General features: G+C 41.4%; 1 protein-coding gene across 3 annotated transcripts in view; it reads left to right on the forward strand.

Annotated features, from left to right (window-relative positions):
• TAF3 (TATA-box binding protein associated factor 3) overlaps window positions 1–25,101 on the forward strand; it is a 119,808-nt gene that overhangs the window by 63,443 nt on the left and 31,264 nt on the right. For 2 of the 3 annotated variants that reach the window (XM_004014182.6, XM_042230446.2), the window contains exon 3: window positions 21,609–23,431. In XM_004014182.6, the coding sequence (XP_004014231.1) occupies window positions 21,609–23,431 (1,823 nt within the window). Of the gene's footprint in view, window positions 1–11,491; window positions 11,605–21,608; window positions 23,432–25,101 lie in introns of those variants that run through there. The other variant, XM_012188167.5, reaches the window with a different exon arrangement.

Raw genomic sequence — 25,101 nt, forward strand, 5'->3', positions numbered from 1 at the left:
CACAAATGGGTCCATGTCCAGAGAGAGTCCAGATGGAGCTGGCTGGGTAGAGGCTGGGGTGAGTGAGGAGCTGGATGTAAGCAGGGATGGGGGTTGGCCAGGTGAGTGTGATGATGGCAACGGCGAGCGGGGGAGTCAAGAGCCTGCAAGTGCGGTTCAGGTGTGATCTGAGGAGGCCGGCCTGGGAAGGGGGGATGGAGAATGTTGGTGGGGGTTACTAGTGAATCACTAGTGGGTCAGACTCCACCATCGTCCTCCGGTTACAGACGAGGCTCCATGCAGTCGGGCAACAGCCCACCAGGATGGGGCGCACGGGGTGCCGCTCTTGTCATTCAGCCGTTGAAACCATTACATGGATGTTGCTTGGGTCACTTGAATAGAGGTGGAGATAATAAAGTGGGGATGAGAATCTCCCCCAAATGAGGAGGACTAACTCCTTGGGCCAGAGATGAGCACTCTAGGAAGCAGTCATGATGCTGCCTGATGACGTTGCTCCGTGGGAAGCATAGCAGAGGGGGAGGGTGGTGGGGAAGCAAGATGAGGAGAAGGGACCCAGCTCACCGGGGACAGCTGGCATGCGGTCCAGGGAGAGAAGACGGCACCAGTTGAAATGGCCGCCATGGGCATGGTGTCCCCTGAGATTCCACAGAAAGCTCGGCGAAGCCTTGCCAGAAGACCCTGGTCGCACAGGGGACTCTGCTCGTGCAGGGGTGTGAGCCTTGGAGGCACAGAGTCCGGGCAGATGGGGCCGGAGAGCTGCATGGGAGCGAGCCGCCAGGTGACGATGGATGGACATCGGGGAGGCTCAGCTTCAGGGGTGAAGGGAGGTTGAGGTAATGGGGGTGTCCTGTGAGGCGTCAGCTGTGCTTCCATCTGGTGCTGGGGAGCCAATTGTCTTGCTTTATGATGGGCTCCTTGTGGGGTTTGTCTCTTCTGTGCCCGGCCCCAGCGAGGTGGATGGTATTGAGCGTGGGGGCGGGGGGCGGCCCCACCAGGAACTCCACCAGGAACTCAGTGGTCCTGCTTCCGTCCTGCAGAGTAGGTGGACCTGCTGTTTCTTGGGTTAACTGTACACGTGAGCAAGTCATAGGGCCTTCCCCAGCCTCAGTGTTTTCACCTGTAAAATGGGGATATGTCCAGGCTTGCCTGTACTTAAGATATAGAGAGGATGCGTATATAGAACCCAGCGGGGTTTGAAGTTTGAGCAGTGCTGCATGACATTTCCCCTACATGTACAGAGAAAGGCATTTTAAGCATTGCTAGTGCTTGCTTGTACTTGATGGTTTGTTCAATTATTAACGTTATCCTAAATATATATACATATTTAAATCATGTATATGCTTATATTCATATATATATATACACACATACACACATTATTATCTGTGTAATACTTGGGTCATTTGTTGGATTTGCTCCCCCACCAGATGAATGCTGTGGGAATTGCATGATCCCAATCTCTGTTTACAATGTTGAGGTTTTCATGTTGTCCATTTCATTCCGAGATATAAATGATAAAATGCATTCCTAGCCATCTTATCCCCAATAAAGTCATATTGATTTTTGTGTAGCATATAATGAAATAGAAAATAATCTCCTGGTGTCTACTCTGTATTATTCACAGAAACAATTTCTAAAGAACAAGTCTGCATTTGTACAATATAAATGCCTTATCTTGTTTACTTGACATAAACTGGCGTTTTTGAAGGCAGAAGGGAGATAAAAATCACAGTTAATTGTTGTCCTTCTTTAGCATAATATGGCTCAACCTGAAAAGCCTTTTGATTTGCAGGTAAAACATTTTTGAAATAAAGCTTATCTTTTCGCCATATATTTTGAGGAAACATGGTGGCACTAAATTAGAGTGCAACTGTTTTTGTCAATTTAGAAATTTAATAATTTTGTTAGCAGTGATTTATACTGTAGCTAAAAAGCTCTTGGTGGTTTCCCAAATCTTAAAGCTAACTGACCTTGCATTTGAACCCAGCTGTAATGTAAACATTTTCTTGAGATGGCAAGGGCTTGGGCCAGACAATCTGGAGGATATTAGTGGTATTCTGTTTGAGGGGAGTTGGAATCCCCAGATAATTCTCAGGAGCTCTTTTTTAGGTCAGACGCTATCTTGGACATTGTGCATTTCTCCATTCTTTCTTGGTCTTGTTAGTAGTGCGCACTGTTCCTCTTGGAAATCTAATAAAAGACATACTTTACTGAAGCAGGACAGTGAGAGTGGTTTTATTTATAAGGTAGTTTTCCTATCCTTTCCACATTATTTAGTTGGTAAAAGTTGAGAGTATTCAGACTACTGCGCTTGAGGTTACTGCCCTACTGCCTTTAAAAATTCCTACTTAGTATTCTGTTACTTATCCAAAATATTCTGTTCAAAGCTAAAACCTACATCAGTTCCCTTAGACACCTCCCCCCTTTTAAAAAACCTTTCTGAGACGAACTGAGCAGTTTTTCCAGCTTCAGGTCATGACTTATTAATGATTATTAAGTCAGTTTAGTGGGTTGAAAACGCATTAAAATTTTTTATAGAATTCTGCACCCAGAGTGAGGGCAAATATTGTCTCACGACACTTTTGCTGTACTTATACATAGATGTGTGTGTATAATTGTGAAGATGTAGAATATTTTTTACTGTGGCTTGCCGTCAAAGCTTGGAAACTTACTACCAAGAAGATTTCAGGTAAAGGTTTCATAGTTCTTTTTTTCTTTTTTTTGTAAGTTTACATTTCAAGATGAAAACATCTTGAGTTTTCAGCTCTATGGCCAACACTATTGTTCATTGAATATTTTAGAAGTTTAAATGACAGAGAAATTTTCTGTTTTTTGAAAGTGATTTTTATTTTCTAATTTGGACATTATCCTATGAATCAAGAACTGAAATGCCAGAGCTAAGCAAAGACCATGCTTCTCTTAATTCCAGAAACATTTAAAGATCTCATACCAGGTGATAGACGTACTGAACTGTATAAGGTATAGTTTTCCATCTCCCAGGAAATAACAGTCAAATTTTCGTCAAGCCTATGTTGAAATATATTTGTGTTCATATATGTTTTATTTTTTCTCTTTAAAAATAGTGATCTGTGTACTTAGTAAGTTCAACTGTTCATTCAAACTCAAAGGAATTTTTACAAGGAATATTTGTCCCTGGAACCTTGTCAGATTTCTCCAGGCTATAATTGAGTATTGATACTTCTTCCTGCTTGAATTTTTGTTCTGCTTATTAAATACACTGTCATTAAACTAGAGTTATTGGTGAATGGTTTTGGCCTAGATTTGAATTGGGCTCCCATTATAGTGGATATATTTACTGCTTTTTCTGGAATCAAGTGAGGACCGATTTGTGAGTTTTAAACTTGTACAGTTTTTCAAGTGTGGTAATTGTACTACTTAATCTCATCCCTTAATTTCTCCATACGTCTCTTCTCTTTAGGAGACAGTAGATGATAATCAAGGAGTATTCCAGATATCAAACAGATGCCTCAGTGTCCAATTTAAAATAATATAATATGCAAATCGCCATTAAAATAACAGTGTAGTAGTTAGTAATAGCCGGCTTGGTGCTTTTATGTCAAGTCCTTTTTGGATAAAAGTACAACATAACTGAGATCATGACTGTGCCAGGCAAGTGAGACTTGTTGATTCAAAGCAATTGTTCTCTATCCTCACTTAAATAATCGATTTTTAAACCAGATGACTAGCAGTCCCCTGATCGTGGTTTATTACTTAGTTATTCCTGTTTCAGTGTCTATTTTGATTACTTACTGTCCATAGTGAAGGACAGGGAAAGCTGGTGTGCTGCAGTCCATGGGGTCGCAGAGTCGAACCCGGCCTAGTGACCAAACCTGCCAGTTTTATATACTGGTACGTAAGGAAAGCTCTATTTTAAAGCAGTATTCCGGAGTAATACTACTACTCCTTGAAACATTAGGAAACCAGTTCATTTTATCTCACCCATATATCACTTGAGAGAAAACAAAAGGAGATTAAAATTCCTAATTGGAGCAGTGTATTGTTCTGTCATAAATAATAGGTTTATTAGGAAACTTGTATCTCCTAGCATATACATTAAACCACTTAGTAACATTAGGTTCTTTTAATATGTGTAAATCTTCCATATAAGATTTCTGGTCAGCCTATCCAACAGTTATTTCCTCATACTACCTTTATTAAAAGTTTTTTCTTTCTAGGTGAGTAAACCCAAATCATTAAAATGAGCGCCTTTGTCTAAATCCTATTATGATTATGACAGAAATCTCCAACAGCAAGACAGTTCAGGTTGAAGGCTGACATTTTATATCCTTGATTCACGCTGTATGAACCAAAATAAAGAGTCTGCAAGAGCAGAGTATCAGATGTAATTGAAAATTGCGTTGTGTCCCATCTTAAGTAATAATATATGGTTTATGTGTCTGTTTATTAACCTCTTTGTCATGGGTTCTGTGTGTGTATGTCATGAAAATGGACTCCTGTGTACTTTGGAGGAGGGCTTTGTTTATTACTGTAATCTGTAATATTCTTGCATGAAAACTAATTTAATTTTTCTCGTGTTTACCACATCTGTGTATGTTTAAAGCAGTCTGAATAAGCTTCATTCATTATTTTCTTCTTTCTTCTTATTTTTGGTGTTAGTATTACTGTGTTTTCTGTGCAGTAAAAACAAATCTTGTCTTTTTCCTTCCACCTCTAGTTGTCACATTAGTCCCTTGTTGACTTAATGTTCATCCTGAATTAAATACAGTAGTTGATGCATGATAATATATATTTTTAAGGAATACCTTCCTACTTTAAATATAAATAAAATGTGGACCCTCTTCCTCAGTTTTTTGGATTCACTATACAAATACTACTATAGTTGATAGTTCATTGTATTTGAATAATTGGGAGGAGAATTAAATTTTTGCACATGTGATTGGTTCTTTATACAAAAGCCAAGGTTAGATATCTCAAACAAGAAATCTATAAAGTTGACATTTGATGTGATGTGATAACAAACTGTTTATTCTCATTTTAAAAATAAAGGACCACTCCAAGGTATAAAGTATATTTCATACTTGAAGTTTATGAAATTTGATGGAAACATTAAAACTAGGACAGTTAAACCATGCAGTTCACAATATTTAGCTATAATTTTATTTTAAAAATTCCTTTCTCTGTCAGTGTGAGGAAGTTTGAGTAGCTCATGCTTAGCGTTTATTAATTACTGTTTTGTACTTCGTGCAAGGGTGTTTGAGAGGCGAGGAGGGATGGAGAAGCCAAAGCTGGTTTTCTTGTACATGAAGTTTGTTTCATTTTGTGCTGACTTGATGAGAAAATATACTGGTATAAAAACACTGAAGAAAGTGACACTTTTCTGCTAGCATGTTCTGATTTTAAAGCACACCCAAGCAGTCTTACGCACTTTATCCTGTCAGGAAGCTGGTCTGCCCTAGTGTCTGTGCTTCGTTTATCATTCAGGAATTTGAAATTCCCTTCTAGCCTTGGTCGTTAAGCCCACTGACCTGCCTATCAAACCATAACAAACATAGAAGTCAGGCATGTGGGTCATTCACACAGCTTCATGGGACTATGTCTACTTCCTTTCTCGTTAACCTTTTTCAACACCAAAGCCATTTGTTTTGGTACAAGTGAAGAGTGTACTCTCTTGGTGGTGACCCTGTAAGCAATGAAGTAGTCTTTAAAAATCTATTCAGGTTATTTTTTTCCTTTTGAAAATGCACAGCATTAAAGAAAGATTGGAAAGTATAGAAGAAAAACACCCATAACCTTGTACCCCAGTGCACTGTCTATTCTTTTGGGGGGCAAAGGGTGGAGAGGAGGGAAATCAGAACTAAAACTTGGAGGAGAAATCCCAGTTTTCTAGTTGTCTCGTTAGTTTCATTCTATCAAAGGACACGAGTATGTCCAAGTCTCACTGAAAAGGGAAGCTTGCTGAAGAGTCTGCTTTTTGAGTAATCCTGTCGATTTAGTTTCCTGCTGCTTATCTTGCTACTGTTTCACTCAAACTAGATAAATAATTTTTTCAAAATTAACTTGTTTGAATGTATAGGGTACCCAGTTGTACCCCCGAGGACACCACTGAGGTGTGAACTAATATTGGCAATGCAGCAAGCTTCCTGTGAGCCTTGGGGTAAAGCACCTCTTATGTTGATTCATTTTTACTTCTTAAATGTATTATTAATTGCCAAGAATTGTAGTTCTTTATTGATCTTTAGAGGAATTGTGTTCTGCCCTCAAAGCTGAACAGAGAAGTTCACGTCTCCTCCTGTGTGTGACCCTGTGGGTCCCTGGCCAGTCAAGACTCCACATGTGTCCTTGACTTCTTCACAGGGTCCCCAACACCTAGAACAGTGCCAGCCCAGGGTACAGGAAGCACTCAGTAGCAGTCAAATGAGCTAATTAAAATAGTTATACACAACAGAATTACCCTTGACCTGAATCTTAGGTATTGGGGGGCAGGGTTCCATAAATGGATTTTCCATGAAATCTTACTTTTGTGTCAGAAATGCCATTAGAATGCATCATGGACATTTCCAAATTGTGTTATGCATTGTATTAATTTCTTAATACTGGAGTACTCCATCCAAACATACTTCACCTGCTGACTCAAGGATGTCATTATGAATAAATAATTGGTGTAATTCCTATGTGGGCAAGCAAAGCTTGTGGGACTGCCTTTGTGTTAATAACTGCGACTTAGAACAGATCAAAACTAATATTCTAATGGCTTTTGTAGACCTGTGTACCCACAGCTATCTGGGTAATAGCCCAAGACTGGCTCCCTTTCTCTTACCAGGAAATGCAAATGATCTTTTCTGGCAGGTAGTTATTATTTAGTAGCTTTTGTTTAAGTTTCATAGAACTGTTTGAAAAATCTGGAAAATCAGGATTTTTCTTTCTTTCTTTCTTTCTTTTGGATGCTTGACCTCTAGAGAAGTAGGCATAAGATAGGTCACACCATGTAGTTGAAGGCGTGTGCTTATGATAACATTTTCATCTCCAAAGGAGAACTGTTTTCTAGAGTTTCCCATTTGTTTGCACTGTTTGCAATGTTTAGTTATCATAAGCAGTCTTTAGTAACCATAAGCAAAATTCTCATAAACTTGAATTTAATGTAATAAAACTACATTTGTTCAGCAATGCATAGTTAAGGGAGGCTTTTTTTTTTTTTTTTGCCTTTCAGATTTTTCTCTTTCTGCATTTTATTCCACTCAGAAGGAATTAAATTTCTAAACATTAGAATATGTTTTATACCAAGATAGAATCCAAGGGACGGGGAGCCTGGTGAGCTGCTGTCTATGGGGTTACACAGAGTCGGACACGACTGAAGCGACTTAGCAGCAGCAGCAGCAGCAGCAGCAGCAGGTCTTCCTTTAACTAGAACTACAGAAATGTCTTCATTTTCATTAATTGAGAGATGTAAATTTTTTTCTCTGTTTCTGACCGAGTTCTTCTACAATCTCTTATTGATTGGAAAATGTTTTCTATTGAGACAGGTCTTCCTGTAACTAGAACTACAAGAATCTCTTCATTTTCATTAATTGAGAGATGTAAATTTCTTCTCTATTTTTGATCACATTCTTCCACAGTCTCTATTATTGTTATCAATTCAGTCCTTTCCAGTTAAGGATGGCTGTGAATTAAGACGAGCATGAGGAAGTGGTTCCTCTGGGATTTAGGATTATGTGTGGCATTTTGTTTTGCTTTGTTTTGTTTTGATGTTCCACATTGCTTATCTGCGTTTTCTACTTTTCTGAAATAATAAGCCTATATTATTTAAACAATACATTACCAATAAATAAGAGTATAGAATACTGTTTATATTCATTTAAGAGTTGGGCTTAATTTCATAATGGTCTAAAATAATAAGATGCCAAAAAAGACAAGAAAAGGGAGAAATAAACCCAGTGTAAAAATATCACCCAACATGATAAACCCAAGTAAGAAATTAAATTTCTGTGTAAATATAAAGGGTATAGCTTAAGAGAAATCCTAAAAGGCTAACAGTTACATAGGCAAGATTTTTAGGTAGGCGTCAGTAGGTAGAAAAGGAAAAAAATGGACAAATATATACCTACTTGAATTATGTGTAACTGATTCTTGACCATCAATGAATGGGTTGTGAAGGTCATGTATTCCCTAAGAAACAAAGTTTGTCTAGAAAAGTAATTTTGAATAATTAATTTTATAGTTAGTAATACTATAAATGTGCATAATGCCGATATCCATTTTCTTAATACTGTACAATTAACATGGGAAAATATGGGAGTTGTATTTTTGTAGCACATGTAATATGTTAATATCTCTACTGGGGAAAGAGGTCTTTATCTTTAGAAATCCCACAACTTTCCCTTTCCAGAACTGTGTCTACCAAACCCGTGGTAGCACTACAGATATATTAATAACATGGAGAACCTGATGTGTCCATCACCAGCTCATATTGACAGTTGCATCGCCTGGCTCTTCTGTTTTTTTTTTTTTTTTTAAATTTAGGTGTTATGCTTGATTAATTCACCTAGTAACTCATGTAAGTTAAAATATATCGAGCATTTATTATGTATCATGCATTGTCTCATTTATTTTGCTTCTCTCAGTAACTCATAGTTGGTTTTATTATCATTCCCACTTCACTGATGATGTGCCAGAGCATGAAGAAGTCAGGTGCTGCTGCTAATCCGTGGCAGACTTGGGCCTTGAACCCCAAGAATTCTGTTCTTAATCACTAGGCTGTTTATGTTTCTGTTGACTGTAAAGTTCATTTACGACAGAGTCCCCTTTCTCACCCTGGGAGAGACCTTCGTGGATACTTGAAACTGTGATTCACTGTGGACTTGGGTCCAGGGAATTTCAGCTCCCAAGCTAAGTTCTCATAGACCATCAGAGCATACCCTCAGTTATTTCGAATTTCTAATTACAAGAAGACTTTATAAATAAACAGAACATGGATTATCATGGTGGTTCTAAAACATAAGATGGTAATTATAACTTGAAGTCTTCAAAATGGAACATTAAGAGCCCATGTTTTCAAATCTTAGATGATGACAACATTATACATCCTGCAGTTTAATTTTGCCAACTGATCCTAGACCCTCAGGCAGCAAGTACTGACACTGGATACTTATTTCCTTTGTTAACAAGCCTTCACGGGCAGTTCAAGGTACAAGATACAGAGAGATTACTAGATAGTCCCCACCTTCTCAAAGAGGCTGCCAGGTATAAATTAGTATTTGTTAAACTGAAGTTGAACTGAATATAACAAAAGAGAATTTCAGGAGAAAGGAAGTGTGATCAGCCTTTACTCATCTAGAGGGCGGGCAGGAAGAGGAGTCTTTGTAGTGAGAGGTGAGGAAGTTACAAGGAACCAGCGAAGGGCATTTCAGGCAAGTGGTTGGGGCACTTAGGAAAGAGTTGAAGAGTAAATAAGTGGTGAACTGGAATAATCAGGGGAAAACTCCTCTTTTGGAGCGATTTAACAAAGGACTGAGCACCCTCTTCTGTACTCTGATGGTTCCCTAGCTTCCCTGAGCTCTCATTTTCTTGTGTGTCTTCCCTGCTTGACTGAATTTCTTGGGGCTGGAAAATGCCTGTTGTCTGAGTTTTTGAGATCTTGGGTGTTTCGTGATCGAGAAGGATTGTGAACGTATTTGTAAGGAGTGAAGAAGGAGGACAAGAGAATATGAGGAACGTAGCACTGTGTTCCTGCTTTCTTAAATAACATTTAACTTTAGAACATTTTTTTGTTTTTAATAGGTCCATTTCAATTACATCTTGTCACTTCCCCCAAAAGTGTCACACTGAGTATAACTTCAAGGAGTTGCAAACACTTGTTCTGAGGTCAGTTTCTTCACAAATGGGGTTGTGTCGTATGACTCCTCTTCAGTTATATTTCAAAAGGGGCAGGTTGACATTTTCATTAAGTTCTATTAGTTATGTTCTTATAATTCATAATTCTGTTTTGGAAGAAATCCCTTTGAGAGTCAGAGAAAAGGAGTCAGCCTCAGACATCCATGGTGATACATACATTGCCTTTTATAGTTCTCTGTAAGATTTCCCATATACAGTGAGTCAACAAATATTACTTATCTGAAGAGATACTTTAAGGTAAACATTTTATTATCAAATATATTTTTAATCCATTTGCTTTAATTGGATGTCATTGGCATATTTATAAGACTCATCTCTGGGAGTTCAGGGGTATGTTGTATTTATGTGTTTGTATAACAGGACCGTGTTGATGTGAACAGGATATTCATGTTGATGTGCCTATAAACCCTAAGCTTTGTCTTTCTTTAGTTAAACCAGGTTCTAGAGAAAACTTCAAGGATTCTAACCAAGTCCTAGGTTATGCCAGCAGAGACTATCTTGGGGGCCAGTCTGTTCCAGGCTTCCCAGTGGGGGCTGCAGGTGGAAATCCCGCTCTATCTTGGGGGCCAGTCTGTTCCAGGCTTCCCAGTGGGGGCTGCAGGTGGAGATCCCGCGAGGAGCTGGGGATATGGCGACCGTGAAGTGGCCCCATGGGGATGAGGTTATAGTGGGTTATAGCCTCATGGGGATGAGGCTGTAGGGCTCTAAATCTGATGTTTTTGGAAAGGCAGAACATTGAGATCTTTAGGTTTTTATTTTCTTGGCATTTCTGGATTCTCAAATCCTGGCAGCTAACTGAAAATATTTAGAAACATTAAGCACCCCCTTCCGTTTGCTGCCCCCTCAAAAGACACTTCTAGAATCTTCTTCTCTCAACAGGACTATGACCACCAGTCATGGTCTCCATCACCTGACTCAGGCCCCAGTCATTCCCCGACCCCTGGGCCACCACGATTGCCACCCAGGTTTTCTCTGTGCCCCTGATTCCCCCCGTCCCCACCAAGTCTGTTCTCAACACAGTGGCTCCTGGGGTTCTGCTGAGACCACGTGTCAGTTAGGTTTTGTTCTTTTTGACCCATGAGCCTGCTAAGTACTGTGCCCAGGCTCTGGACTGTGGCTTTTCTAGGCTCCTGGAGCCAAAAACCAAATGTCAGGCTCGCCTCCTGGTTCTTCTTCTGGATCGCAAGCTGACAAGTACAGGCTTGCAAGTAACTCTCTGATGGCCTCAGAGAGATGGAGAGAGTAGGAGGTGGCAGAGGTGGGGCTGGCAGGCAGCTCTTCTCTGCTCCGGCTCACCGGCCGCAGCTTCTGGGGCTGCTGCCCGAAGCAGACCTTCCCCCCCTGATTCACTCACATTTACTTTCTGTTGGGCGGTGCTGCTCTTGCTGTTTGTTTCTGAGAGCCTTGGCACGCTGCTTATTTTTTATTGTTACAAGTTGTCCTATTTTAAATGATACGTGTGTTTCTCAACTTGTAACTTTCCCATAGGTGAGCATTTGGAAGGTCTTTTACTTCAGTCCTTAGCGCCTGGTGCCCAGTGTATAGTAGGTGCTCAGCAGACTGGTGAATGGAAGCTCCCTTTTTGCTGCCAAACTTAGACACTTTCCAGTTTTCTCTGAGCTCAAAGCTTGCAGATGGTAGGTGCTTGGTAAATCAGAAGCATGATTTGTGCCTCTTGGGTTTTTTGTTTGTTCGTTTTCCTGGTGCCTACTAGAGTTCTAGAAGAAACGAAAGGTAAGCACACAGCTCTTTGGGTTTTCCGCTTTCGTCAGGATGCATTCCAAAGCAGTTTCTAGTGAATTTGGAATCACTGTCTCTCTCATTCCCATCTGTTGGTAAGGGTAATCAAGAGCTGACATACTGATGGAGGATAAGCAATGAAAAAAGACACATTCCTCCTTTGTAGACTATGTTTGAGTCTGCTGACCATCCTCGGGTTTTTTGTACTTTAAAAATTGGGTGGATTTTCTTGTTCTGTCTGCATTTGATACTAACTAGAGAACACAAGACTGTGAATCCATTCATGAAATATGCTTTTAAAGTTATCCACTTTTTTTTTTTTAATGTTGGTGTGTGTGAGAGAAAACAGAGGTAAAGAGAGAAACTAACTTATTTAGGCATGATTGTTAATTTTCTTTTTATTTTCTGTCTACTTATTGCTTTGGATAAATATGCTGGACTACTGCCAAAAATTCCGGTGGCTGAATACTAATTTTGCTGAAATTAGATGGAACAGCCATCCCTTGCCAATTTTCTGTCTAAATTGTACAGAAATCTGACTCTTGCAAGACAGAAATCTGGTCAAAAATAGAGTCCTAATTTTCTATTTAGTCAGTAAGACCTTCAGCAGACTAATTGTTGTTGTTTCAGCTTTTCTGTTTCAGGTAGCGAAAGAAATCCAAGAAAAAGGAAATCCAGTCCAAGTTACTAGCCATTTTTCTCCTGTGACCCAAATGTAGATTTGTGGGTTAAAGAACATGGCATTCACGATTTGTCTGGTGCAGAGCAGCAGTGAGCCTCAGAAAACAATTAGTGCATCTTTCAGACGCATGGTAGTTACTGAATAATTACTCAAATAATGGTCAGTAATGGAATACAAAGGGTTATCTCTTAGCTAATCCTCGAGTAATGGAATTGGTGTATCTCTGATTTTTCTCTTGGCCTTCCAGGGTTCAGAAGAATGAGACAAAAGTGATTATGGGAACTAGAGGGAGCCACTGGAGGCCAGGGACGAAAAGGAGACCTTATCTGAAGCAATTAATCAAGAAACTCATATTGTGGGACAATTATTCAGAGCTAATTCTAAAATAGCTTCAGAGCCCCGGGTCTTGGGATATTTCTTCCAGAATTTTGTCAAGGTCATTTAGAGCACAGGGACAACCCTGCATTAGAATAAAGGTTTGGTTAAAAGCATGTATACTCCCTACCTAGAAGCCTGTGCAGTGTAAAAGCATGGCGTCAGTCATCAACTACTTAAATGTAGCTGTTATTTTTTACTTTATTTTTATGGTAGCAAACTGTGCAAAACAGAATGAGGTATCACCCCAGGGATAAACGTCCTTTCTTGATCCACTTTCTTTAAGTACGTTGGCCTCTGGCACGTGTCTGTTTGCTTCACCATGTAAACTGGGAAAGCAGTGCTGACATGCAAGCTCAGTGACTTTTTACATGTGTGTAATTTCATATGATAAGTGATTTTCTGTTGAGTGTGGTTGTGTTAAATCTGACTAGTCCTTTAGCATTTTTCCCCCTGAGTGGGCTAGAAAACTGTTATTTTCTCAGGAATCTGGTCTCAGCCAATATGTCACTTCCTCAGTGAATGTTCTGTCTAAAATAGCCCTTTCCCTCCCCTGACATGTGACCCTGTTTTATGAACTTCTGAGCACTTAATCACTATGAAATATTGTTTACACGTATTAGTTGCCTATCCACTCTACCGACATGTAAAGTCTCCGGGGAGGGGAACCTTGTCTTTTGTTTACTTGGGTTCGTGTGGCCTGCTGTATATTGATCACAGTAAACATTTGCTGGGTGAAGGAAGGAAGGCAGGAAATAGCCTTTGCCTGTGACACTCTCCTTACCTTCCTGCCCTCCCGCTTTCCCCTCCACCACCACTGTTTTCTGGCCATTTGTGGGCAGGTGCATGGCTGGCAGGATATTGGGCTGTGCATGTTTCTAACTGAGTCCCACATGGCAACACCCTGCCTTCTTATTTCAGCTCAGACTGTCGACAGGCGTGCTTTCTCAGTGTATTTGTTGCCGTGCTTCTTGCATTTTTGGCTTGTTGTCGGTGACTCTGCTCTCCAAAGTGGCCCCCAGGCAGGATGCTGGCTGGCGTTCCCAAATGCAAGAGGGCTGTGCTGCGCTACATGGTGAGAACAGAGCAGCTCCATGCAGTCGTGGTTACAGAGCCGTTGGCAGTGAGCTCGCTGTGAGTGAATCCACATCTATATTAAATGAGATGCCTTCAGACAGAAACACACATGAAACAAGATTACATATTGATCTGCTGTCAGAAGTGTAACCCGAGCCTCTGAGGAACCTAGCCTTGTATTTCCTCTGGGAAGAGCGGTTCAGTTTTCACTAATTTAGTATTTGCAGCCCCTTTGTAGAACATAACCACCACAGATCACACAGATCTACTGTTCGTGTGAACACATAGTTAACGTGTTGCTAAGTGGCAAGCTACCTCAGAGATTAGTGGCTTGAAATTACAACTGTTTACTCACTCATAATCCTGCGAGTTGGCATTTGGGGTTGGCTCAGCAGTGCGGTTCTTCTGCTGGGCATGTATATACTTTTGCCATCAGCTGGTGATTGATGGCCTCCCTTGTATGTCTGACAGGTGTGACCAGGGCTCTGAGCGATGTGTTTCTCAACTCCCAGAGTCTAACCCAGGCTCATTCGCACTAGGGGTTTGCAGGTCTCCCAGGAGCAGCAGAAGGGCAAGCCCCAGTCTGCAAGTGGTTTTCAGTCCTCCACTCGCGTCACTGTTGCCAACACCGATTCATCAGCCAGAGCAAGTCACGCAGCCATCCAGATCAAGTAGGCTCCACATCCTGGCGAGACCCAGAGTCAGCCATAGAAAGGGCATTGGGGCGGGGAGGAAGGGGTCCCTCTGATACTCAGAAGCCAAAGAGGCAGTGCTGACTGTTGCATGGAGTGGGCAAGAAAGGAAAAGAAATTCAGAAAGACTAAGCAACCACACCAGCAGTGGTGGGCAAAGGCAAGTCACACATGTCTGCATGATGGCAGAGATTCTAGTCTCTGTCTTCCCTTCTGATAGACCACTAGCTGATTTGCCTTGTTTGACTAGCTCTGGGGATGGAGAATCAGCAGTAAGATTAGCCTCATTGCTACAGGAGAGCAGCAACTGCTGTCATCTGTCTCAGAAAGGATTCCATACCCTGTGCATAGTCTTACTGTTGTGAGTATAAAAATGTCCTGGTGGGAGTGACTTGTGAATGTGTGGGGCTCGATCTTGGATTTGATCTGCACGAAAGGCTTACATCTTGGGATATGGAATCTTAGTTGTAGTAGAATTTATTCTGAAAGACTTAAAGACAGATGATTAAAATATTAGAGATATTGACGTTGTCTGAAGAGATCTCCTTGTATTTATTTCTTTCAAAAAAAAAAATCCGCAATATTGCCATAGCTAGGGCCTATTATGCTGTTGTAATCATAGTTGCACCAAGAAGGGTGATTAACGATAGCAATTTATTGTATCTGAGGAGGAGAGAAAATAGGAGATGTTGTCGTTATCATAAATCATATCATAAATAACCCAGAAGAAGCACTCAGAGCGCCCGTGTGGTGTCAGCAGCCAGCCCTCTTAGGCGCGCTTGCCCAGGGTGTAGCCATAGAAACCCAAAGTCATACTGTTATCTTGGCCTCACTGCAGTTATGTGATACAACACTATTAACATATAGATTAGGCCATTTATAATACCAGGTGTCATTTCAGGTTGGCCTGCTTATATAGCATTTTAGTTTTTTATTGTGCCAAATGTTAGTGAAAAAAGTGCTTTTCTGCAGGTCAGTGTATATATAGGTATTTGTAATGCATCAGCTTCACTCTGCTATTAATTTATTGTGTTATTGATTGGTTGTACTGTATGAATTGTCATGGCCTAATTGTCTTGTCTTTGCTAGTAATTTCATTTCTTTTTCAGGTAAATAGCTTGGTTTTGAAAATACCTATCCACTCATACATGTTGAGCTGTGTTTTAAAGGGTCTAATTTCAGTCACATTATAGACAGGACAATTTTTAAAGTATCTTATGAAGAGACAGATGGGATGCAAAAAATTTTTTTGGCCTCATTTGGAACTAAGAGAGAAAATGTTGGCTGGCCTGGGTGGTTTTAATGCTGCTGCTCTTCCTGCATTTCCAAGGTGTCCCGTGTCTGCCTGTCATTCTCCAGCTGCCCAAGGTCTTTGTCCTCGCCCCATAGCATCCCACTAGCCTCCTCAGAACACCTGGGGTACCAGACCCTCTCCATCCTCAGCATTCCATCAAATTGCTTCACTGAAGTTTCACTTACTCAGAGTCTCCTTACCTCAAAAAGTAGGGTAGACTCAATCATTTGTCAGGTTTACAGTCTTAAAAATATTCTGGCAGCAGCATTTTTAAAAATAAAGCCCTTATCTAAGACGTGAATCAAGTGGTCAGAAGGCCAAGCTCTGAGGCATGTGATCAGAGAGATATTTAGGGCCAGAAAGGGCTCTGCCCTGCCCTGTAGAGCACCCCCCTGCACGTGGAGATGGCCCTAATGTTAGAAATCTTCAGTTCTTCGAAGCAGGAGTCAGATGTCAGTCTCATATTTTGCAGATGGGGAGACTCAGGTCTGAGAAAGTCAGTGGGCTGTGCTAGGTCAAGTTGTGGCTCTGGAAACAGGCCCCAGAGGCAGTTTCCATCGAGCTTCCTCTCTGGTTACCTTGGGGTTTCTGTTCCCACGTCCCTGGATGAGACAGCTTGTGTACCGTATGCCGGTGCCTGCCACGGCACTTGAATCGATGGCCGCACCATGTGGTGGCTTCTTCAGGACGGGAAGTCATGTCCCATTTGACTGTGTGTTCCTAGGACCTAACGTGGTGCTCGCTCTACTGGTGTTTACAAGGCACTTGGAAGATGAACGAGTGAATGAGTGATGAGTGAGGAGTGGATGACTGGATGTAAGTAGTGTTGAGTCACCCCAACTGGTTGTAATAAACATAATATATAGAAAGATGTTTTCTGAAAAGCGTCCATTTTAAATCTTTTCATATCTATTATGAAAACAGTATGCATAATCTAATTAGACAGTGGGAAAGTTTGTGTCATTGTTGCTAGAAATTAATTTCTGCATGTACGTTTCTGAAAAATTACAAGAAATCTAGTTTTAGGTACATTTAGTTTTTGGTGAGATGTACAGGTAGCATTTTATTGTCCTTATAAAGTTCAGAAGTATAAGTATATTTTCTGATAGTTAATGAGATAAAAACCTTTCATGCCCATGCAAACAATTTCCTAACATCCATCATCTTTTAAGATTATAGTATTTCTTTAAAGGCATTTATTATTCTGATTTAAAAGATCTTTCTTTTTTAAAAAAAGGTATTCTGAATCAATATTTTTAATAACTTAGAAGTGTGTTAGTCATTCAGTTGGGTCAGGCTCTTGTGATTCTGTAGCCTGCCAGCCTCCTCTGTCCATGGAATTTCCCAGGCAAGCATACTGAAAGTGGGTAACCATCCGCTACTCCAGGGCACCTTCCCAAACCAGGGACTGAACCTGGTCTCCTGCATCGGCAGGCGGGTTATTTACCACTGAGCCAGCTAGGGAGCGGGTACCTTTGCCCGTGTTAGAGCAGAAAGGAGATGCAGAGGAGTTTGGTGGAGAGGCGTGTTTTGCTCGTCACTCCCCTGGGAAATGTAGGAAGTGTGGGTTATTTGTTTGTGTCGTCAGTGAAGGGAGTGGGAGTGGCGTTTGTAGTGTCTCCCCGACTCCTCTTAATATCTGTGGAATTTTTAAAACAATGGACATCAATATAGATCCATTTGTTTTCTTGCATATCATTAAAAGAATCTGACAATTGTTCTGCATGAGCAAAATATTGATTTGGTAAATATGGGTATAAGCTATTTGTGAGTAATTTGTAGCACTTAGAACTTTTCTATCAGTTTGAAATTATTTCAAGTTGAAAAATTTTCACAATCAAATGTTGACTTGCGATCATTGATTGTTTAAAGAGAGATTATCCCTAACTCCACCTTTTTCTGCATGTTGTAATATTCTGCTACCAATTAAATATATTTTAAATGATATTTCTGACTGTGCAGATAAATTTGTGCTGAATCATTCATATATTGCCTATTGTTCCCTTTTTGACAAATGAAAAAGTATTGTTATATATGGACAACGTTTGACAGAATGAGAAGTTACTTCTTAATATGTCACGTTTTTACTTAGATTGGATTATAGTGTTCACACATTTTAGTGAATTTATATGAAGAGTAAGAGTAGACATGAATCTCTCCCAGTAATTTAACATTAAAGAAAAAAATACGGGTTCCTACCCTGGTTTCCATGTTGTTCTTCATATGTCTTTTTTTTCTTAATGGCCTTTTTTCCTCTTAGAAGTGTAGGACTTACATCATAATTTATGGTAGTCTTTGATGAATGACAGTGCTAGTAGTCAATTATAACACATATCAGCATTTTGAGTAAACCCTCTCACAAAGAATAATCAGATCAAAAGTCATCATTGTTACCTTTAGCCAAATCTTAGCATAAGCAGGAAGGGAAACCAGTTTTGTAAATAATTCCTAACCCTACCTTTGGCAGCATGACCATAACACTTCCGCAGAACTAGCCTCCTTGAGTAAAATTTCTGTTATCCTTCCAGAGTCTCCCCAACAGCTCCAGACCGCTCTCACTGCAGGATAGAGTTATCAGGGCAGATGACTGCAGTGATTGTCCACTTGACCTGTAGATGCTAGCTCTGGACTTGCCCTGTTATGTGGTCTTAGATTATAGTGAGGAGAGTTGGTTTTTTTTTTTTTTTTAATCTTCTCAAAAAGGATTATAAAGTCAATTTTAAAAGGTATATCTCTATTATTGTTCATTGTTATTATTTAGTGGTTTGAATACTTAACCAACGCTCATTAGCAATTACTTTTCACAGTCCTCACAAGATAAGCAATACTAGGGTATCCCTATCTTCTGGATCAAGGACCTGAAGCACTGAGAAGTCAAAAAGAACTTATTTTAAATGTCACAGCAGTTTTCCTTGAACTATTTTTCCCCCCCAATATTTGTTTGTCACATGGATATGGAAGAGTCTTTCCCTCTAGTTTAAACATTTTTAAACAGTAGAAAGTGAGTTCTTAGTTCTCTGGAAATAAAAAAATCTTTAAAATACTTCTCATATCAAGTAACATCACCTGTTTGACTTCGGAGCATAGGTTCTGTTCTTGTATCTATATTTGTGTTAAATTAGAAAGATTTGTGACTAAAATTTTTTATACTATTTTTTATACCTTTGTGTAATAACATGTCAAAAGATCAGGTATCTTGTAATATTAAACTTCTGTTAACTGAATTATCTGCTATTTTATAATAAAGCTGTTTTCATGTATAAGTATAGGAAAATGCTAAAAACCACTTTTAGGGTATTTTCAAGATTTTTTGTGAATTATGCTCATTATATACATACACACAATGAGTACTTCATTGCCATTCACCTGTAATCAAGCTGAAATTAACTTGCAAGAGGGGGTTTGGGTGACAGTAGAGAATAAACCGGAAAAGGCAATGGCACCCACTCCAGTGCTCTTGCCTGGAAAATCCCATGGATGGAGGAGCCTGGTAGGCTGTAGTCCATGGGGTTGCTAAGAGTCGGACATGACTGAGCAACTTCACTTTCACTTTTCACTTTCATGCATTGGAGAAGGAAATGGCAACCCACTCCAGTGTTCTTGCCTGGAGAATCCCAGGGACAGGGGGAGTCTGGTGGGCTGCCGTCTATGGGATCACACAGAGTCGGACACGACTGAAGTGACTTAGCAGCAGCAACAGCAGAGAATAAACCATTCAGTAGCGATTACATATTTATCTTATTCCAAACTCTTAGACCACAGAATTAAACTAACTCATGTAATAGAAAACCAGACACTTATTATGCAGAATCATCAATTAAGTCTGTGTTTGAACAAGCATAAGCTAGATCAGTTATATTCATTTGTTCGCACATTGTAATATTTTAAAAATAAAATATATTTGCTCAAGTGGAGAACTTTCAGTACCTGGAGAATGGGTAAATAAGCATGGTACATTTTTACAGCAGTGAAAATGAACTGACTGCAGCTACCTGCATGGACATAGGAGATGCCCAGAAACATAATGTTGGGGGGGGAAAAAGCAGCTACCTGCATGGACACAGGAGATGCCCAGAAACATAATGTTAGGGGGAAAAAAAAAGCAGCTACCTGCATGGACACAGGAGATGCCCAGAAACATAATGTTAGGGGGGAAAAAGCTGTAAGATATTACAGTATGATACCACTTATATAAAGTTCAAAAACAAGTCATTGCATACAAATGTAGTAAAACTGTACAGGAAACAGGGAAGGATAATAAGAAGAGGAGTTACCTGGAATAGGGTGGAGTGGAGAGGGGAGAGCATCCATCAGGAAGTAACCAAGGGGTGTCTCGGTGGCGCTGCTAGGGGTGACGGTTTTACAGGTATTCATTCATTGATATGCTTTATGCCTTGCATGCAGTCACACTCTCTGTTATGTATCTGTTTCTAATTCAGAACACTGTTATAAATATTTTCACACTTTTCCCTTTCTTATTAAAGCTTACGTCTTTCTCTTCCAGCAAAATGCCCTCTTCCATTTTGATTAATTTTGATGCCACCATTGACGCTTTCTTATAAAATCTTTAAGCATAAAATATTTGTAAGTTAATAAAAAGAAGCATTTGTGTTTTTAAGTATTTTTGTAATTCATTTATATTCCTCTAAACCACATAAAGCTTCTAGATGCATACAAGTTATTGGAGACTTGAAATAAAAAAATGAAAATTAAACATTAAAAATAAAATAACAGAACTGGAATGATCCTCTCTAGCTTGTGGGGACCCACTTTGAATCAAGCATTATGGTAAAATTTTTTTCACTTAAATGTAAGCAGCCATCATAGATTTTTCTAATACTTTCTGAGGTTCTTATACAATTTCATTGTGGCCCCCTCCATCTCTGTCATCTGTTCCTTCATCCTGTACTTCTCCATTCCCAGTCTCCAAATACCCAAAACACTACCTCATTCTTCAGGTCTTTCCCAGGTCTTTGACACGGAGGCAGTCTGTTTCTCATTTGAGCTGCTGTGAGGCTTTGTCTTATGGTCCTGATCACTTTCTACATGCGGTCCACCGACACGGTGTCTCCTGCTGAGCTGTCAGGTCTTTTAGGTCGCGGTTTATTCCTGACCCTCCAGCAGCCCTTTCAGCCTTTATCATCGTGCATGGTAGCTGCTTAGTTAATACGTGCAGAAGGAAAGAATCTGACCCCACAACAACTTGGTCAGGTTGGCAGGGCAGGTAACATTAGCCCCTGTTGAGAGGTCAGAAAACAGCCTCCAGGAGGTTGAGAGACTGCCTTGGGCCCATTGCTCTGCGATGCCTGAACGCCTGTGGAAACACCGCATCTCTAAGGCCAAGCCAAGTGTCTTCCATGTCACCACACTACTTCTCAAAGTGGCTGTCCTCAAGTCAGCAGACGGGAGGAAGAAGTAGCATATGAACTATTAAAAAGTATTCTTTTCTGTCATTTCTGAGGTTAGTAGTTTACATGCTAACCTATCTCTTGGTTTTTAGAAGGGTATGTGTGTGTGTGTGTACACAAGAGGAAGAGAAAAAGAGAAAGGCAGAATTTAGTCAAGTTAGGAAAAGAATTAAGGAAGCAGAGGGCAAACAAGAAATCTTTAGCAGACTTCAGATCCTGCATTTAGGGCCACGTTGCTCAAGGGGAAAACAGTTTGTATGTCTCCTGTCGCTGGTTGCCATTCCTCAAACAAAGACGGCATACGTGTTTGGAAAGTCCTAGAAAACTTAACTGCTCTACTCTCTAACAACTGTCAATAATTTCCTTTCTTTCCTAGAAATCATGTTTGAAGCATTGTTTTTCTTTTTCCCCTTAGGGTATTTTTTTAATATATATATGCTAATAACGCTTCTTTTTTCTTCCTTCCCCAGAAGAAGAAGAGGAGCAGGTGCCCACAGATGGAGGCACGTCAGCAGAAGCCATGCAGGTTCCCCTGGAAGAAGACGACGAGCTGGAGGAGGAGGAGATTATTAATGATGAGAACTTCTTGGGTAAGAGACCTCTGGACAGTCCGGAAGCTGAAGAAATGCCCGCGATGAAGCGGCCACGCCTGCTGAGCGCCAAGGGGGACGCCCTGGACGTGGTATTACTGGAGGCTCGAGAGCCGCTCAGCTCGCTGAACCCCCAGAAGATCCCTCCCATGCTGTCCCCCGTCCACACCCAGGACAGCACAGACCCAGCTCCTCCATCACCGGAGCCGCCAATGTTAGCTCCAGTGGCAAAATCACAGATGCCAACTGCAAAACCATTGGAAGCAAAGTCATTTACACCCAAAACAAAGACTAAAACCAGTTCTCCAGGACAGAAGACGAAATCACCCAAAATGATTCCGTCACCAGCCATGGTCGGAAGTCCTATTCGGTCTCCAAAAACCATATCCAAAGAAAAGAAATCTCCTGGACGTTCCAAGAGCCCCAAGAGCCCCAAAAGCCCCAAGGTCATGACTCACATTCCCCAAGTACCTGTCAGACCTGACACACCCAACAGGACTCCTTCAGCCACAATAAGTGAGAGAATCAGTAAAGAGACGGTTCAGGTGAGGCAGGTACCGACACTGCCTGACGCTGGGAGACTGAACAGTGAGAGTCAGCTCAGAAAGGCTGTCGTCACCGACAAGACCATCGACGACTCCATTGATGCTGTGATCGCACGGGCGTGTGCGGAACGCGAGCCCGATCCTTTCGAGTTCTCTTCTGGGTCCGAATCAGAAGGAGACATTTTTACCAGCCCTAAGAGAATTTCAGGTTCAGAATCTGCTACCCCCAAAGCCTCCACCTCCTCCAATAATTTCCCCAAGTCCGGGTCCACCCCTCTGCCTCTGTCAGGCGGAACTTCAAGTTCGGACAATTCGTGGACAATGGACGCATCCATCGACGAGGTGGTTCGGAAGGCCAAGATGGGGACCCCTCCCAGCATGCCCCCCAGCTTCCCTTACATTTCCTCCCCTTCGGTCTCTCCTCCCACCCCTGAGCCCTCGCACAAGGTGTATGAGGAGAAACCCAAACCGCCAGCCTCCTTGGACGTCAAAAAGAAGTTGAAAAAGGAGCTGAAGACGAAGATGAAGAAGAAAGAGAAGCAGCGAGATAAGGAGAGGGACCGGGACAAAAGCAAGGAGAAAAGCAAAGAGAAGGAGAAAGGGAAGGAGAAGGAGAAAGACAGGGAGGCCAGCAAGGAAGCCAAGTATCCCTGGAAGGACTTCCTCAAAGACGAAGAGGCCGATCCCTACAAGTTTAAGATAAAAGAGTTCGAAGATGTGGATCCAAAAGCCAGGTTGAAAGATGGGATTGTGAGGAAGGAAAAGGAGAAGCACAAAGACAAGAAAAAAGACCGAGAAAAGGGCAAAAAGGACAAAGAGAAGCGGGACAAAGAGAAAGTGAAAGAGAAGGGCCGCGAGGAGAAGCTGAAGGCCGTCCCGGCCCCGCTGGTCCTGCCCCCCAAGGACATGGCGCTGCCCCTGTTCAGCCCCTCGGCCACCATGCGCATCACGGCCGTGCTGCCCTCCCTGACGCCCGTGCTCCCCGAGAAGCTCTTTGAGGAGAAGGAGAAGCCCAAGGAGAAAGAGAGGAAGAAGGACAAAAAGGAGAAGAAGAAAAAGAAAGAGAAGGAAAAGGAGAAAGAGAAGAAGGAAAAGGAGAGGGAGAAAGAGAAGCGCGAGCGTGAGAAGAGGGAGAAGGAGAGACACAGGCATGAGAAGGTAAGCGCTCTGCCTCGGGGCCCTGTCTAAACCCTGTCCTGGTGGAAAGTGCAGGTAGGGCCAGCAGCGGTCGGTGCGTTCCGGATGTGAATCACCCACGGCTGACCTGGAAGCTGGTCTGTAATGTGTTTACAAAATTTAATTTTAATTCTTAAACCCATAAACCTGTCATCAGCCTCCCCCCTCCCCTGCCCTGCCCCCACATACACCAGAAAACGTTCAAAATTCATAGCCTGAGAGGAATCCAATCCACAGGGCATCATATCTGTTAGCCACACTAATCTCTGGCTAGTTTAAAAAGATCCGTGATCTTTTCCATTGTAAATAGTATTTTTTTTTTTTAAATTATCAAGTCTGCTGCATACCGATCTGTACCCAACTAATAGATACCTGGAAAAAGCGGGACCTAGTTTTCTCAGAGCAGGCGAAACCATGGCCCTGCCCTCCTAAGAGGACAGCAAGGCCCACGGGCCCTCGCTCCCTGATGCGGCTCCCTGGTTGGTGAGCCGTTTTGCAAGTATTTAAGGTCATGCCTGTCTTCTACTTTCTGTAACATGTCTTATCCTTCTGTTTTCTGCTTTAATAAGATGAGGACATGTCTCTTGAGTATCTGGCTCATCTGATAGCCTGGTTAGTGGGGAGAAACTAATGCTGAATATTTTCCATGTAAGTAGCTCAGGCTTCCATAGAACACAGTCTAAGAAACCGATGTGTCCATACATCCTGCAGTTTGTAGTGGGAAGGCCCTCGAGCCCTGTGGCACAGGGTGTGACCTCTGCCTTGATAGCTTTGCTGTCACCCTACTATTCTTTGGATTACAGTGGTTGACTGGTTGATTAGACAATTTCTGTTAAACTTTGTTAAAAAGTGTCCAAGTATTCCTGCTGCCATACATGCAGACCCTCAGAGATCCTCTCCCTACCCTCTGGGAGCATCCCTCTTTGAGGCTGGCTACAAAATTGTACCCAGTAATATTTCCCACATGGTAAAGTATACTGTATTTGACCTACAGCAGCTCCATAAGCCATACTTTTGCACTGATTTTCATTTCAGACCTAACTGGGAAAATTAGTTTAGCTGATGAGCTAACCAGGATAATCTCACATTTTCCTGCCTAGCTTTATTCGTTCTCTGTTCCCCTTGGCTATTATTCTAAAATAGAAAGAAGTAGAGTGAAAATTCTAAAATTAATAACAACATCAGCAGGTTAACAAGACACAGAAATCCAACTCTTCTTTTTGTCCATTTTTGAAATGGACAATAAATCGCTTTATTGTTGCATTATTTTCCCGTGGTACCTGGAAGATTTTAAAACACTTCCACGTGCCTTAGTTTCTCCCCTGACACCCATGTGACATGGGTCTGGTGGGTATTGTTATCAATATTTATGGATGAGATATAAACATGTCTCATGTTTATGGATGTTTATGTTTATGGATGAGAAACAGCCTGAGTGACTTGTCCAGGATTGAGGTCACAGCCAGCAAGAACCAGGTCCTTTACACACAAACTTGACTTCCCATTTTGAAATGTTTACAGCAGTTAGCCGCCTGTCCATTAGGTACGTGGTAACTTGGCAGAGGAGCCCTTAGCAAATCAAGAGCACAGTTGCTTTCATCACCATCTCAGGCCTGGAAAGTCTATGGTAGGGGTTTCAGTGGCCACTGTGA

Source organism: Ovis aries, chromosome 13 (genome assembly GCF_016772045.2).
Source record: "Ovis aries strain OAR_USU_Benz2616 breed Rambouillet chromosome 13, ARS-UI_Ramb_v3.0, whole genome shotgun sequence".
Lineage (NCBI taxonomy): Eukaryota > Metazoa > Chordata > Mammalia > Artiodactyla > Bovidae > Ovis > Ovis aries.